This window comes from Myxine glutinosa, chromosome 10 (genome assembly GCF_964187855.1).
Source record: "Myxine glutinosa chromosome 10, kmMyxGlut1.1, whole genome shotgun sequence".
NCBI classification, from domain to species: Eukaryota; Metazoa; Chordata; class Myxini; order Myxiniformes; family Myxinidae; genus Myxine; species Myxine glutinosa.
Window position 1 is genome coordinate 107,593,683 of NC_136270.1, and position 15,964 is coordinate 107,609,646.

The 15,964-nt window shown below is 47.4% G+C and overlaps 1 protein-coding gene across 13 annotated transcripts in view; it reads right to left on the reverse strand.

Annotated features, from left to right (window-relative positions):
• LOC137433876 (5'-AMP-activated protein kinase subunit gamma-2) overlaps nucleotides 1–15,964 on the reverse strand; it is a 216,020-nt gene that overhangs the window by 138,355 nt on the left and 61,701 nt on the right. For 2 of the 13 annotated variants that reach the window (XM_078785994.1, XM_068126313.2), the window contains exon 1: nucleotides 2,051–2,203. The exons of 5 other annotated variants lie outside the window; for them this stretch is intronic. Coding sequence is in view for 2 of the 8 variants with exons in the window: in XM_068126307.2 (XP_067982408.1) it covers nucleotides 2,051–2,082 (32 nt within the window). In the remaining 6 variants the exon portion in view is untranslated. Of the gene's footprint in view, nucleotides 1–2,050; nucleotides 2,204–3,001; nucleotides 3,021–15,964 lie in introns of those variants that run through there. 6 more of the 13 variants (XM_068126310.2, XM_078785993.1, XM_078785997.1 and 3 more) reach the window with 6 other exon arrangements.

Genomic DNA, 15,964 nt, shown 5'->3' on the forward strand with positions numbered 1-15,964 from the left:
GGGTAACAATGAGAGGTGTGGAGAATACAAGGGGTGGACAAGATAGATACAGAAACAAAATGCGAGCGGGGTGGGGGCGGTGGGTGATGGTGATTTAATGGGTGTAGAAAAGATCATGGTTTGGGATGAGGGATGATTTGAGATGGTCGTGAACAGCTGCCTTGAGAAATGGAGGGAAGAATGAGATTGAAGAGAGTGTGGTAGATGATTCCACAGGTGTGGTAAAAGAGGAACAAATGAGTGGAGGTGAGCAGTGTCCTAGATTAAGGTAGTATTACTAGGAGGGGTTTCTGTTGGACCAGATGCAACCTCCAGATATGTGGAGAGGACAAAGTACAGAGAGAGTAGAGGGTGCAAGACCAGAAAGGAGGCAGTAGAAGACAGAAACCAACAACCTGTCAGCGATGGCAAAGTGATAGACCTGTAGACTCAGCTTCATCACGGGAGATTACAATGATCGTGAAGGACAGATGCAGATGGAGTCGTCATTGTTTGGAGGACGGTACAACATACAGACATACATGAGTTGGGAGCGGAGGGGAAGTCACAGCCAGAGGTTCTCCTGGGGTTTGGGAGGTGTGAGAGCAGTATACAACAACAACAACAACAACAACAACAACAACATGCATTTTAAGGCCATTTTCCCTGCTAGAGCAGGGGAGAGCAGTATACAAAATGATATGAATGATCGTTTTAAGGCCATTTTCCCCGCTAGAGCAGGGGTTAGCCTTGTAGGCCCCATGACAATCATGGTTCCCTGTTTGAGGCAATGTTTTTATGGCCGGATGCCCTTCCTGACGCCAACCCTTGGTCACGCTCTTACGATGCGCAGGGATACGGTGTACCTATTACGGTGTACCTATTCTAAATCGGGGTACACACCGTGATCATTCATCCCAGCAAGCTGGTACTCAATTTGCCGACCTCGGAAGGATGACAGGCTGAGTCAACCCCCCTGGCGTTAATTCAGCAATCGACCGGGATTCGAACCCAGGATCCTAGGATCCCAAGCCGGCACCCTAACCGCTAAGCCAACACCAGGCTGGAGAGCAGTATACAGAGAGTGAGAAATGGAGTTCTTGATGTACAGTGCAACTCCATCACCAGGACATGGTTCAGGTCGATCAAACCGGAGAGGACAATAGGCAGGGAGTGGCACTAATGAGTCAGTAACATCTGTGGGAAGGATGATTGTGTTAAACAGATGATGTGTCCGGTTTATCAAACAGTGGCCTGGGTTGAGAAATCTGTCACGTTGCAGCAGAGGACTCAGATGTTTGAGGTCCACGCATTTTGGGACAAGGGAGGAGAAGCTGTTGATTGGACAGAGGAATGTGGAAAGCAACCTGAAAGGGTGCAGGGCAGAGGGAACCTGGGAGGGTGTGGTATGAAGGTGAAGCAGAGACAGGGTGGGACGAGGGGGAAGCAGATGGGAATAGGAACCGAGTGATCACCAGCACATTCAACAAATCACAAATTCCTGTGCTATAAGTATCCTGCATAGTGGTGGCGACCAATATAGCAATGTTACACTTGAATCAACGCTCTATAAAGTGCAGTGTACATTGATGATGTGATGCAATCAAAATCAGAAGCATGGAACTGAAACAAGCACAGCTGCAATTGCAGAAACTGTACTGTATTCAGATCGCAACTTTAGATTGTTATGCTGTCAACTTATAATTATATAATTCACAATAGCTGCTGTACTTATAGCCAACACCTTTCTTTGTCAAAGGTAAGATACCAAGCCGCTTGTCCCAAACAATCTTTCTTCCTATTATTTTAGAACTATGCTTCAATATTTATTAAATAATTTAAGCACAGGTAAATAAAAACATAATAATCACTACATAACCTAAAAACCTGTACCATACTATTCTTGTGAAACTCCCAAAATCTGTACTGCACTATTAATTTACAGAGCGTTGGTGCTGCCGAAGCAATTTCTTGGCAAGGGTTATACTGGGTGGTTTGCCATTGCCGTCCCAGCGTTGTTTGTGCTCTATCCTCTTAAATGCTGAGCGTCAACGAAGGAAGTAGCACATACCTTTTATTTTTTTTAAATGAAGTCTTTGGCATGACTCGAACGGGGTTGGAACCACCAACCGCCCAGACTAAGAGACGGTGCTCTAATCAACCATGAACACCACCGAGTCCGGTCACCGCATTAACACCTCGACCTTCATAAGAAATTTGATACAAGTTTAACTGAGCCGAGGACAACGTTGCCAGTTGTTGCGTCAGTGCTGCTGGAGGTTCTTGGCTCTGTTGCCTACAGCAGCATCGAAATACAGCACCAAACAATCTGGCGTTCGTCCCATGAAATACGATGCCGTGTTACCATTTACCATTATACCATTTCCAGCAAGTCCTCTTCACCACTTCATATTTGCTGATGGAGGATTAAAAACCAGGCAAGACCCAACACACACCCATGTTGACATGAATTTCACATGAACAGCTCTCCCGAATGAGGCAGACGGGTGACGCAGAGAAACGTTTCAGCAGCTAAGCGATAACTCCATGATATAAACAAACAAGGTATGTGGAAATGATCTGAAGAAATAAATCCTTTCACTCAGGTAATCAGTCCTTACTTAATACCAGGTATGAGAGAACTTTAAATGAAGAACAACTGGACCACGATAATTGGGCATAAACATGATTTTGTTGCATGGACAACACCACCTCTCCTTTCAGACACGTGATGATGTTGAACAAGTCAGAGCAACATCTTCACCAAAAATCAGGTGCAGGTGAAGAAATATACCGAAGACAAAGACAATATCTCAGAGCTTGGTTCTCATCTCAACAAAGGCTAAATAAAGCTTCGCTGGAACAAGCTAGATGGAAAGAAGCGATAAGGCAGTTACTTGAAGCAAACCTGTTGCTGGGCAGCTAATAATATTTAACGAGGTTCCACAAAATACCTGCTCGTATTTACTCCTCCTCCTACAAGAGTAACTGTCCTTAAACAAAGCATCGAGTCAAGGAATACCTGGGCCGTGTGCAGACAGCTTCTTTCTTATGACACGCGAAGGCAAAAGCAAACAATTATTTCAACAGCAGGAATGTAAGGGGAATACGGTGCAAGGGTTTTTGAAACTTCCGCATTCATCATGGGAATAAACGACAGCGTGAAGTATCGGTAACGATGACATTCCATCTGAAGACCAATAAAAAGATGGAATTATCACCAACAAGGACCGACAAGAGCTTATGAAGGCTGTCCCTCTGGTCATATCTCGTACTCTTAATGCAGTCTGGTATCCTGTCTTACTCTCCAAACTCTCTGCCTATGGAATCCAAGGCCAATTCCAAACATGGCTTATTGACTTTCTCGACACTGGTAGTCAATATGTGGCACGCAACAGAATCCTTTCATCTCTTCTCCCTGCAAGACTGGAGTGTCCCAAGACAGTGTTCTGGGCCCAGTCCTATTCCTGATCTTCATCAATGATCTATCTGACTCTCTGGAAAATCCTCTTTATATATTTGCTGATGAGTCCACCCTCTGCCATCACATCCCTCATCCCTTAGACAGTCAAGTTGCAGCCTCTTCCCTCTCTTCATACCTTGAAAACAAAATCACAACCTGGTCAGACACATGGAACATGTCTTTCAATCTTGAAAAATCTCACACTCTCACCTTGTCTCTCTGTAAAAGGACTTCTGGCAAACCCTCCCATCTACTTTCTCAACACCTCTCAAAGAAGTTCAGTCACTCACTCTTAGGTCTCACTATCAGCCATGATCTTCATTGGCCAAGCCACATTTCAAAGTTGGCTTCCAAAGCCAGCTGCTGCACACAGTCCACCATCAACCCAGTTCTTGTAAAACTCCCAAAATCCAGAACCACTGCTCACTTCCACTCATTTGTTCTTTTTTATTTTCCCACCTGTGGAACAAACTTCCACATTCTCTTAAATCTCATTCTTCCCTCCAGGTCTTCAAGACATCTGTTCCCCACCAACTCGGAGGATCGTCCTGAAGCGTCCTGATCCATTCTGCATTCCAACTCTTCCACGAGCCATGTTTATGCATTTTTTAAATCCCCAAAATCTGCACCTCCACCCCAAAAGGACTTTATCTGCACCTCCACCCCAAATGACTTTATCTGCACCTCCATCTCTAAATAATTTAATCGGCACCTCCACATCTAAATGACTCTTTATCTGCACCTCCACGTCTAAATGACTCTTTATCTGCACATCCACCCCAAAATGACCTTATCTGCACCTCCACTCCAAAATGAATTTATCTGCACCTCCACCCCAAAATAACTTTATCTGCACCTCCACCCCAAAATGACTCCTTATCTACACCTCCTCCCCAAAATGACTATATATCTGCACATGCACACCAAAATGACCTTATCTGCACCTCCACCCCAAAATGACTATCTGCACCTCCACCCCAAAAGGACTATCTGCATCTCCATGTCTAAATGACTTTATCTGCACCTCCACACCGAAATGACCTTATCTGCACCTCCACCCCTAAATGACTTTATCTGCACCTCCACCTCAAAATGACTTTATCTGCACCTCCACCCCAAAATGACTCTATATCTACGCATGCACCCCAAAATGACTATCTGCACATCCACCCCAAAATGACTGTATCTGCACCTCCACCCCAAACTGACTTTATCTACACGTGCACCCCAAAATGACTTTATCTGCACCTCCACCCCAAAATGATATTAACTGCACATCCACCCCAAAATGACTATCTGCACCTCCACCCAAAAATGACTTTATCTACACCTCCACCACAAAATGACTATCTGCACCTCCACCCCTGAATGACGATCTACACATCCACCTCTAAATGACTATTTAGCTGCAACTCCACCTCTAAACGAGTCTTTATCTGCACCTCCACCTCTAAATGAGTCTACATCCCCTCCTCCACCACTGAATGACTCTTTATCTGCACCTGTACCCCTGAATGACTTTATCTGCACCTCCAAATGACGTGATCTCCACCTCCACCCCAAAATGACTCTTTATCTACACCTCCTCCTCTGAATGACTTTATCTGCACGTCCAACCCAAAATGACTTTATCTACACCTCCACCCCTAAATTACTCTTTATCTACACCTCCACCTCTACACAACTTTATCTGCACCTCCACCCCTGAATGACTATATCTACATATCCACCCCTAAATGACGATCTGCACCTCCGGCTCCACCTCTAAATGACCATCTGTACCTTCACCCCCTGAATGACTTTATCTACACCTCCACCCACAACTGACTTTATGTACACCTCCACCCCAAAATGACTATCTGCACCTCCACCTCTAAACGAGTCTTTATCTGCACTTCCACCTCTAAATGAGTCTTTATCTGCACTTCCACCTCTAAATCAGTCTTTATCTCCACCTCCACCCACAACTGACTTTATCGACCTACACCTCTACCGCAAAATGACTATCTGCACCTCCACCTCTAAATGACTCTTTATCTCTACCTCCACCCACAAAAGACTTTATCTGCACTTCCACCTCCACCTCCACCTCTAAATGACTCTTTATCTGTAATGCCAGCCAAACAACTCTTTATTTGCACATTTTTATGATACCATTTGTATTAAAAACACCCATTCCCTAGCTATTCAATACCCTAGATCTAACACCTTAAAAACCACTTCTTGAAGTACTTCAGAATATTAAAAAAGATGCCGTTTGCCCTACCAAGAGCAACCGAGACACCCGAATATGTACTCTCTCATTTACAATCACAGGTGAGGTGACATGATACAGGTTTTCCAGATCAGAAAAAGACTGGACGGCATCAACCCCCACCATTCCTTCATGCCTGCAACTACCAAGTCTACCAGCAGTCATCCCATGAAGGTGTTGAAGCCCAGGTGTAGGCTACTTCTGAAAAGCTGTTTCTTAATTTCAGAGTGATCAATGATTGTAACAGCCTCCCAACTACCCTGGTGGAATCCACATCTGTAACAACGTTTAAACATAACCTGCACTGACCGCCAGAATGCATCCCCAACCACCACGTCTGTACCAACCAACGCAGAGGTGTGGACCAGGATTCACCACAGGATATAATCCCCCTCCGACAGTATACTGCCGATGATGATGACGATGATGATGATGACGATGACGAAAAACTTGTACGGTGAACTCAAAGTGTTTACAAGATAAATGAATGGAGTCAACGATAAATTAGAACTATACTTTTAGAAGATTAATACACACATAATTTTTAAATAAACCAATGCCGTACAATAAAATTTTATTGCAATACAAGGAGTTAACTAACACACACACACACACACACACACACACACACACACACACACACACACACACACACACACACACACACACACACACACACACACACACACACGTGTGGCGGATGCAAGGAGTTACACACACACATATACAGGGTGATTCACATACGACAAACTATTTTGTTTTTGAATAACTGTGTTGCGTGAACCGATTTACTTGTAATTTGCAGCACTTATAGACAAATGTTCCCCATTTATTATGTGAAAATTTCATTAAAAAATAATTGATACAAATTTAGTTATTGGTCTCGATATGGCGGCCGTCATTTTCGATCACTCGGAACAGTCTCTGATTGTATTCGAGCATGGTTTTCTGCCGCATTTCATCAGTGATCTCCCAGAAGGCATTCCTGATGCGGTGCTTGAGTTCCAGCAAGTCTCTTGGTCGAGTCGTGTACACTTTGGACATTGCTTGGCAGCACCCAGCTTCGACCAAACTCCGTTCGAAGACGTCGTTTCACTTCGATTAAGCTTTTTGTGGCCTCATACCAGGTTGCAGCTTTTGCACGCTCCTGACTGTTGTAACTTGCCATTCTTGCTGATTTTTTTCTTTACATTATGCTGCTAAAAAGTCCAAACCTGACTCGAAGACCGGTTCCATAATTATCAACGTTTAAGAGCAATTTAATCAACATGGTAATCGACATGTCATGTCATGGCAAGAGGTCAGGCTGTTTCCCATCATCAAAAATGACGGCCGCCATATCGAGACCAATAACTAAATTTGCATCAATTATTTTTTAATGAAATTTTCACAAAATAAATGGGGAACATTTGTCTATAAGTGCTGCAAATTACAAGTAAATCGGTTCACGCCACACAGAGTTATTCAAAAACAAAATAGTGCGTCGTATGTGAATCACCCTGCATATATTGTTACGGTTTTTAGAACCCTCACTAGTAAATTTTAGTAAATGCATCCCTTATAAATGTCCTCCTGCAAATATTCCCATCAATTGGCTTGTTAAAGATCGCACCCTAGTTAGTCCATGAACAACACGTAGCGAACCATAGGACCTCTCCGTAGTTATCTCATTATTATGCGTTTCAGTTAAGGACCTGTTCCCAATAGTTGAATCTGCGTTGCATTAATCAAATAAGATAGGCCCCATTCCGTCCATTTTGCTCTCCCTCTCCAAATTGTGGTACTTCGTTTGCCAGCAGCGTTCGCCGTCATTACGCACGCGGTCAAGCCAGAGAAGAAGGGGGGGGGGGGGGGAGGCGGAGCGCCGAGACCGAGGCGTGGCCCTTACGGCGAACCAACCAGGGCTGAGATGAGCTCGGTGGCGGGCGTGGTTTCGGAGGAGCGCGTAGTGATCTTCGCTCGCGTTATAAAAGAGCGTGCGAAGAGCCCTTGGACGGACTTCTTTCGACAGGCTCCTTTTGGAAGAGCTGCGCGGGGACGTCTCTGGCGCAAGAACCATACGGCGGCGCTCTGAAACAGGACTCGCGTGCATACGGCAGTGGTGAAAGAACTCTACGGCGGCGCTCATTGCAAAGGCGTTATAAGAGAACCTTGGAGAGGGTGCGTTTGGCAAAGCCATTCATTTATTACATACAGAGCACCCCAGTCCCCCCGCTTTACGTAAGGTCCACTCGTGGTTGAACGATACGCGCGAAGCTGCCTGCCGGGTTTTCGCCCGCGGGACCGGAGCCTGGACCCCATCGCCTGGACCATCCACCTGGACCTTCCACCCTACCAGCTACAATCCCCGTGTGAGTGTGTATGTTTGTCTGGGGTCGTAGAGTAAGACTGCTTAAGGCTGCCCTGTGTATCTTCTTCTTCTTCTTCTGTATATTGCTTTCGTTTCTCCTTTGGTTTCTTTGGTTCTGTAAATAATTAATAAATGTCTGTTATTTCTTACCCTTTTGGTTTCATTCTTCCCCGATCGCTTTAGTCTTTTCCCCATTGAGTACCTGTGGCGCGATTTTGGCCAAACGCTTTATAATCGGGTTAGTCTTTTGTTAACGGCCTGAGTCATGGCTCGCTTCGCTCGGCATGTCCATTACAGTCGCGGCTCGGGCGGGGCTCATTTCCTCGCTTACCGGAAGGCGCTGGTAATTAGGTCAAAGGAATAATTGGCCTACTACCCTATTCAGCGCTGACCGGAAGTGGCGAGATAGTTCCAGGACTCGGACGGCCAGCTTAAAAGGCGAGGGGATTAAACCCCCCTCGGTAAGGGGAGTGCCGAAACCGAGATCCGTAACAATTGGTAGTCAGGAGTTGGGCCCTGGAACCTGGGACTAAATTTATTTAGACCAAATTTTGGACACCAATTGTGCTATTGGCTGTAACAATTGGTGTCGGGGAGTGGGATTTGGACCCGAACCAAATTTTTTTTTAAACATCTAAAAATTTGGTCAAAATTTACGAGCGGCCGAAATTTTATTATAACATCCAAATTGAGTCGTGCCATGGATGGTTAAGGCGGTCGGATGCCGGTAGGGGAGGTGGAAGAGGGGTTAGAGGCAATCCAGGACCCCAGGGAGGAATTGGAGGAGAGCAAAGAAGGTGCGGTAGCGGGGGTTGCAGGCGCACAAGATGGCGGCGCCTCGCACGAGGTTAGAGGGGCACAAGATGGAGCCGCGCACATGGTCGCGGCAGCCGCGCCCGCAGCACCGGTGGATTTGAACCTCTTCATGGCTAAAATGAGGGCCCTTATGGTCAAGACGAGTGAGCAATTGAGAAATGACTTGGGTAACCAAATTGGGAAGTTAGACAGCAAATTGGGGCAGTTAGACAACACATTTGAGGGGTTAGACAGCAAATTGGAGCGAATAGGTAAATTTGGGGACAGAATGGGTGAGAGCATACAAAGATGTGGGGAGACCATGGATCGCATGTTGAGCGGGAAAGGCACACGGGTACGCGACGAGGTAACGCGAGTCGAGGAGCGCGGGTTGAGCAAGTTGGAGCAAAGCACAGGTAACTGGACCGGGGTAGAAATCGCGACCCGGGGTATGGGGAAGCCGGCGACCGCCGAGGTAGGAGAGAAAATCTTATTAGAGCCAGCGGTCGTCGAGGGAAAAGAAGATAAAGGAAAATAATTAATTCAAATTGGCAAAGAAACCGAACAAATAGTCGAAATCGAAATTGAAAAGACGATGGAGGTAACCCAGGAATTGAAGGGAGAGGTGGATAATGCACAAAGTCTGGATTAGCATTGTGATGCTGTGCTTATTAACCAAATGGAAAGTTTGCAGGTGGTGTTGGAGTGAGGAGGAAGAAGCACCCAGGTGAGCAAGGTGGTATATGGTGCTAAGAGGTTCTGCGGGAAGGTGTTTGCCACGAAAAGAATTTTCGCGCACTTGGGATTCCAGCGTAACCCGGGCGCTCGTGGAAGGTCCGTGGTGCGCTGTGTGGATGGCAATGGCGTGAGGAAAAGGTGTGTGAAGGTGAACGGCGCTCGTGTACGAATGGCGTCGGAGCGCGAGTGTGATACCGGGTGCGAGGGAGAGTGCACGATAGAGTATGGGAGTGATACCGGGTGCGAGAGCGAATGCACGTCGGAGGCTATGTGTGAAACAGAGTGTACGGAGTGTGACACGGAGAGCGAGTTGGTGGTTGCGCGGGTGCGGGAGAGCACACCGGAGCGCGTGAGTGGGTATGTGCTGGAATGCACACCTGTGGTGAGTGGTACGGAGTACGTACCGGGAGAGTGTGCGCAAGAAGGTGCGCGAGAGGAGTGGTGTGTAACAGGGTGAGCGAATGGTGGAATGGATGCGCAAGAATGTGCGCGAGAGTGTGTGGTGAGCGTTATGAGTAGACCGGAGTATGGAGCGAAAGAGAACGCACGAGCGAGTACAGTGGTAGAATGCGTGGGATGTACGAGAGGCGCTGAGACACCTGGATGTGTGAATAAGAAACGGAACGCGTGGTGTAAGCATGCAAGCGAAGCATCGACGTTAAACGGAGCAGCGGTTCGACCGGCGTTTAGCCGACGCGAGCTCTCGGTCCGTGCCGGGCTTTGGGTATTGCGGGAGCCGGCGGGGATCGGTGACGCGTCGCTCCTCTTCAGAGCGTCGTGCACGATCCGGGCCGGGCCACGCACGGTCGAGTCCGCGCTTTGCCGGGCAAGGCGACCGGCCCGGTTCGAGGGAAGGTAGGAGGGATCGGAACGGCGCCCCCCCTGTGGTTGTGGCGTTCCGGCCGGGCAAGGTTGGCCCACCGCGGATGGGAGCGAAAGGCCCCGCGCCGGGATGGTGCTTTAAACCTAGGCCCAACCAAACCTCCTCCCCTGAACCGAGTGCCGGACGGACCCAACCTGCAGACGACCAAACCACCCGCATGCATTGCGCGGCTTTGCGAAGCCGAGCTTTGCAAATGTAATGACGCACCGAGGCTCAAAGTTTAATGCACGATGGTAGGGATAGGGAATATGATTGGCAAATTGGATTGGCAAATTTGATTGGTGAAGATGATTGGCAAATTTTGATTGGCAAAAATTGGATGGGCCAAAGTGATAGTGAGAGATGCCCGATGTAGAGGGATGGTAAATCCACCATCCCTCACATCTCCCGGGCACATGAGCTATAGGTTATGGGGTTTTGGCTGTGCAAACTAGCCCGGGAGGGTTAGGTTATTGATTAGGGATCTAGAGAAATGACCATAGGTAACTATAGAGTTAAGTAGCGACATGTACCTGTAGGGGGGACGTAGCAGATTAGTGGATTATAATGACGTGGGATGTGCAATAGTACAAGGGAAGACGGGAGGCAATAAGTTAGAGGGAAAACCAGGTAGATCAGATGATGCAGTGTGTTTGTGGTGTGGTTTATTGAATGAGGCATTGCGTATCGAAGTTCTTGCTGGTGAGCATATTGAAATGAGGAATTGAGAGGCAATGCTCGTGAATGGTGCAGTGTGTGTGAAGGAGGTGATTGAGCAGCGTATGGTGAAAAGGGCGATTGTGAGCTGTATTGAGCGAATGGTCCTGGAGGAAAGACGGGTGCACATGCTACAGGTGTGCAGGTGACACCAGGTGAATGGAGAATGGTTGTGTGGAATAGCTAGTATGGAATAGATGGTCTGCAGTGAATGGAGCATGGAGCATGGAGTGTATGGAGAATGGTTGAATGAAATAGATGGAATGGAGTATGGAATGGATGGTGTGGAGTGAGTAGTGTGGAATACGTGGAGTGGAGTGGTTGGTGCGAAAGGAGTGGATGGGGAAGATGGATCCCTTTCACGAATACCCGGGGAGGGTAGTGTAAGAGTAGGTAGAGGGTATAGGTAAATTGTGGTGGATATTGGCATCTGTGGTGCGTGTGGTAGAATGGTGTTTGGATGGGTGCATTAGTGAAGTGGAAATGGCTGGGTGTGTGGCCTGTTAGTGAGTGTAATTGAATGGGCACTCCGCCACTGTCAGGATGTTGGCCAGGTGAGGCCGCAGGTGGGCTCTGGGAGCCAGTAGAGTTGTTCAGTGGGGCCCAAGGATCCGGAGGACGGACCCGGGTAGCCCAGTGCCAGAGAGGGCACTGAGTAGGGAGAGCGCCAGAGGGCCTTCCCCAGGTAGAAAGGTTAGGGTAAGGAGCAGGTAAGCTCGGAGGCAACTACAGTGGCGGAGGTGTGCAGGTGAGTAGACCTGCTGGTGAGCCACACGACCCAGCCCGGAAATTGTGCGAAGGCACAGGGAGTTGAATCGGGGGAGTGAGACCCCAAATTGGTGAGCGCCACAGATGGTCAGTGGGAATTGGTTTTTAGAACCGCATAGAGTAAAGTGGCCAATGGTTTGGCAGGGAAAGACCCCGGGTAGAGTAAAAGTGTTAAAGTCAGTCAGAAGTATAGTTAGGATTGTAAGTCCCTTCGCACCATCTACATCCACTCACCAGGGTGACAAGACTCCACACCATGTGATTTTTGTTGCAAATGTTTTGGAATGGTGAGACACATCATGACGTGGGGGTGACATTGTGCTTGTTGTTCCATCTCTTCCTCCTTATGAGGGATGGATGATGAATTGATTGATGGCAAATTTGAGAAATTGGGATTGTTGATGAATTTGGAATTAGGGGAGATATGGGGAAGACAGGACGTAGAGACGGAATTTGTAAATGTGTAGAGTTGTGTAAATATGGGGTAAGGGCAAGGGTAGAGTAGGTGACAGGGGGGGGGTGACGTACGATAGGGACGAGCTTTCTCCGCTCGTTCCCATGCGCACCTCGCTCTGCATTACCTTGTGTTGATGTGTACCCTTGCGCCCTTGCACCCCGATGACTCTGCTTTGTCCTCCTTCCCCACCTATGGACCGTGCTCTCTGGGCACTGAGGGGAAAGCGTGCAGGAGCCGCACTTGTGTGCCCGAGCAGCCGCTGCACAGCCTGCCTGAATCGATACACCACCTTATGGACCGCACGACTTGCAGCCCAGCACCACCATATGGACCACACGTTTCTGTGGCTAAGCACCACACCCTTATGGACCCCACGTGTTGGGGCCTGGCCCCTCTGCTGGGACCGTCCATGATGGCCAGAGAAGAGTTGGCTTGCGGACCACGGTGAGGTGGCCCCTTTTGCACTACAGGTGGACCACCCATAGTTGGCCCCTGTGGGCCCTAAATAAAAATGGACGCGTTTTGTGCCTTTTTATTATTTGCAAATAGGCAGCAAGCCACAAGAAAGGACACCAACTGGAAGAAACATCGGACCAGCAGAGCAGGAGCAGAAACCAGAAGAACCGGACAACAGTTTGTTTGTTTTTATTTGAAATATGTGCAATGAGCACTGGATGGTGCTTTGGTGATTTCTGGTGCTTATTGGTGCTGATGGTGCTTTGGTGCTTTGTGATGCTCTTGTGCTCGGGGGTGCACTGCAATATCAATTGTGCATCCCCGGGCACTTGAGTATGGTGTATCGGTGCAGTGCAGTGCATGCTCTTCCTCTTTTGCAGAACTTTTCGTTTTGTCTCCCAAAATGACAGGTCCTGGGTTGCAGTGTAAATACAAAATAGTGTCTTATAAATAATGCTCCGCACCGTAAATGTATAGTTTGAGAATAATTCCGCAATTCGGTTATTCTGTGGGCGTGAGTCTGTTAGGTAGGATGCAACGTAGCAGGCGGGACATACGTAGTTGTTTTAAAACTGTCGCACTCAAGGGTAAGGTTAATAGTAGAGGGCTACTACACCTGAGTGTCACATTAAGTAAAGTTACTTCGGGTGGAGACGACCCTAGAGGGAAAACGGGTGCTGTGTTACGGTTTTTAGAACCTTCACTAGTAAATTTTAGTAAATGCATCCCTTATAATTTTCCTCCTGTAAATATTCCCATCAATTGGCTTGTTAAAGATCGCACCCTAGTTAGTCCATGAACAACACGTAGCAAACCATAGGACCTCTCTATAGTTATCTCATTATTATGTGTTTCAGTTAAGGACCTGTTCCCAATAGTTGAATCTGCGTTGCATTAATCAAATAAGCTGGGCCCCATTCCGTCCATTTTGCTCTCCCTCTTCAAATTGTGGTACTTTGTTTGCCAGCAGCGTTCGCCGCCATTACGCACGCGGTCAAGCCGGAGAAGAAGGGGGCGGAGCGCCGAGACCGAGGTGTGGCCCTTTCGGAGAGCCAACCAGGGCTGAGATGAGCTCGGTGGCGGGCGTGGTTTCAGAGGAGCGCGTAGTGATCTTGGCTCGCGTTATAAAAGAGCGCGCGAAGAACCCTTGGACGGACTTCTTTCGACGGGCTCCTTTTGGAAGAGCTGCGCGGGGACGTCTCTGGCGCAAGAACCATACGGCAGCGCTCTTAAACAGGACTCGCATGCACACTGCAGTGGCGAAAGAACTCTACGGCGGCGCTCATTGCAAAGGCGTTATAAGAGAACCTTGGAGAGGGTGCGTTTGGCAAAGCCTTTCATTTATTACATACGGAGCACCCCAGTCCCCCTGCTATACGTAAGGTCCGCTCGCGGTTGAACGATACGCGCGAAGCTGCCTGCTGGGTTTTCGCCTGCGGGACCGGAGCCTGGACCCCATCGCCTGGACCATCCACCTGGACCGTCCACCCTACCAGCTACAATCCCCGTGTGAGTGTGTATGTTTGTCTGGGGTCGTAGAGTAAGACTGCTTAAGGCTGCCCTGTGTATCTTCTTCTTCTTCTTCTTCTTCTGTATATTGCTTTCGTTTCTTCTTTGGTTTCTTTGGTTCTGTAAATAATAAAATTAATGTCTGTTATTTCTTACCCTTTTGGTTTCATTCTTCCCCGATCGCTTTAGTCTTTTCCTCATTGAGTACCTGTGGCGTGATTTTGGCCAAACGCTTTATAATCGGGTTAGTCTTTTGTTAACGGCCTGAGTCGTGGCTCGCTTCGCTCGGCGTGTCCATTACAGTCGCGGCACGGGCGGGGCTCATTTCCTCGCTGACCGGAAGGCGCTGGTAATTAGGTCATAGGAATAATTTGCCTACTACCCTATTCAGCTCTGACCGGAAGTGGCGAGATAGTTCCAGGACTCGGACGGCCAGCTTAAAAGACGAGGGGATTAAACCCCCCTCGGTAAGGGGAGTGCCGAAACCGAGATCCGTAACAATATATACAGTGTGTGTGTGTGTGTGTGTGTGTGTGTGTGTGTGTGTGTGTGTGTGTGTGTGTGTATGTATGTATATGTATGTATATATATATATATATATATATATATATATATATATATATATATATATATATATATATATATATATATATATATATATATATATATATATACATATATATATTTGTGCAGCGTCTGTCCTGTCTTGTGTTGTGTTGTCTTGTGTTGTCACTGAACTACTTTCTCAAACGTTTGTGAAATCGTACCAAACTTCTGGTATGCACATATCTCTCCCGTCGGTATGTCCTAAGGGTATTTTTTTTAAAAAAAATTGCAATTTTATATATTTTTTGGGGGGAATTTTTTGGGGAAATTTTTTTTTTTCAACTTCAATTGTTTATAAAACTAGGACGTGCCCGTGCCCGTGGGTGCCCGTTCCTTGCCAAAAAAAAAAAAAAAAATGTCCGCCCATGCATGGGCGTGCCCGTAAGTGCGTGATGTGACCGTACAATGAATGTATCGTCCCGACGCCGCAGCTCGGATGGCGCTGCAGTTAATCGGGCCTGTATCGGCAGAGTTATTATAAACGTGTACTACAATCAATCGTACCTTACAGCGTCTGCTCGCCACGTTCACGTCGTCACTATGACTATCCGTAAGTCCAGAAGTGACGTCCTCATTTGACTGTCCGGAAGGTCGCATATCGCAGTTACGATGAATCGCAAATTAGTTTTAATTAGTTTTAAAACATAGTTTAACGCCAACATAGCGCCAACATAGTTTGCCAACGTGAAATAAATGAATACGCTCTCAAATGTGCCGTCCGAGGCAGAGTCTGTTCGCCACGTTCGGCACACGTGATAGCTCGCTGCTCTCTGATTGGTTGAATCGTTTTTTGGACATAGCTCGGTAACTACTTGTCCGATTAATATGAAACCTTGAAAAGGCACATCCTCGGGTCCCCAGCAATATACCTGGCAAGTTTCAAGTATATCGGACCCGTGGTTGTCGAGAAACAGCGGTCACAGACACACATACACACACACATACACACATACACACATACACACAGAGATTACTGGAATTATAGATAGATGTTATATCACGTATATTAC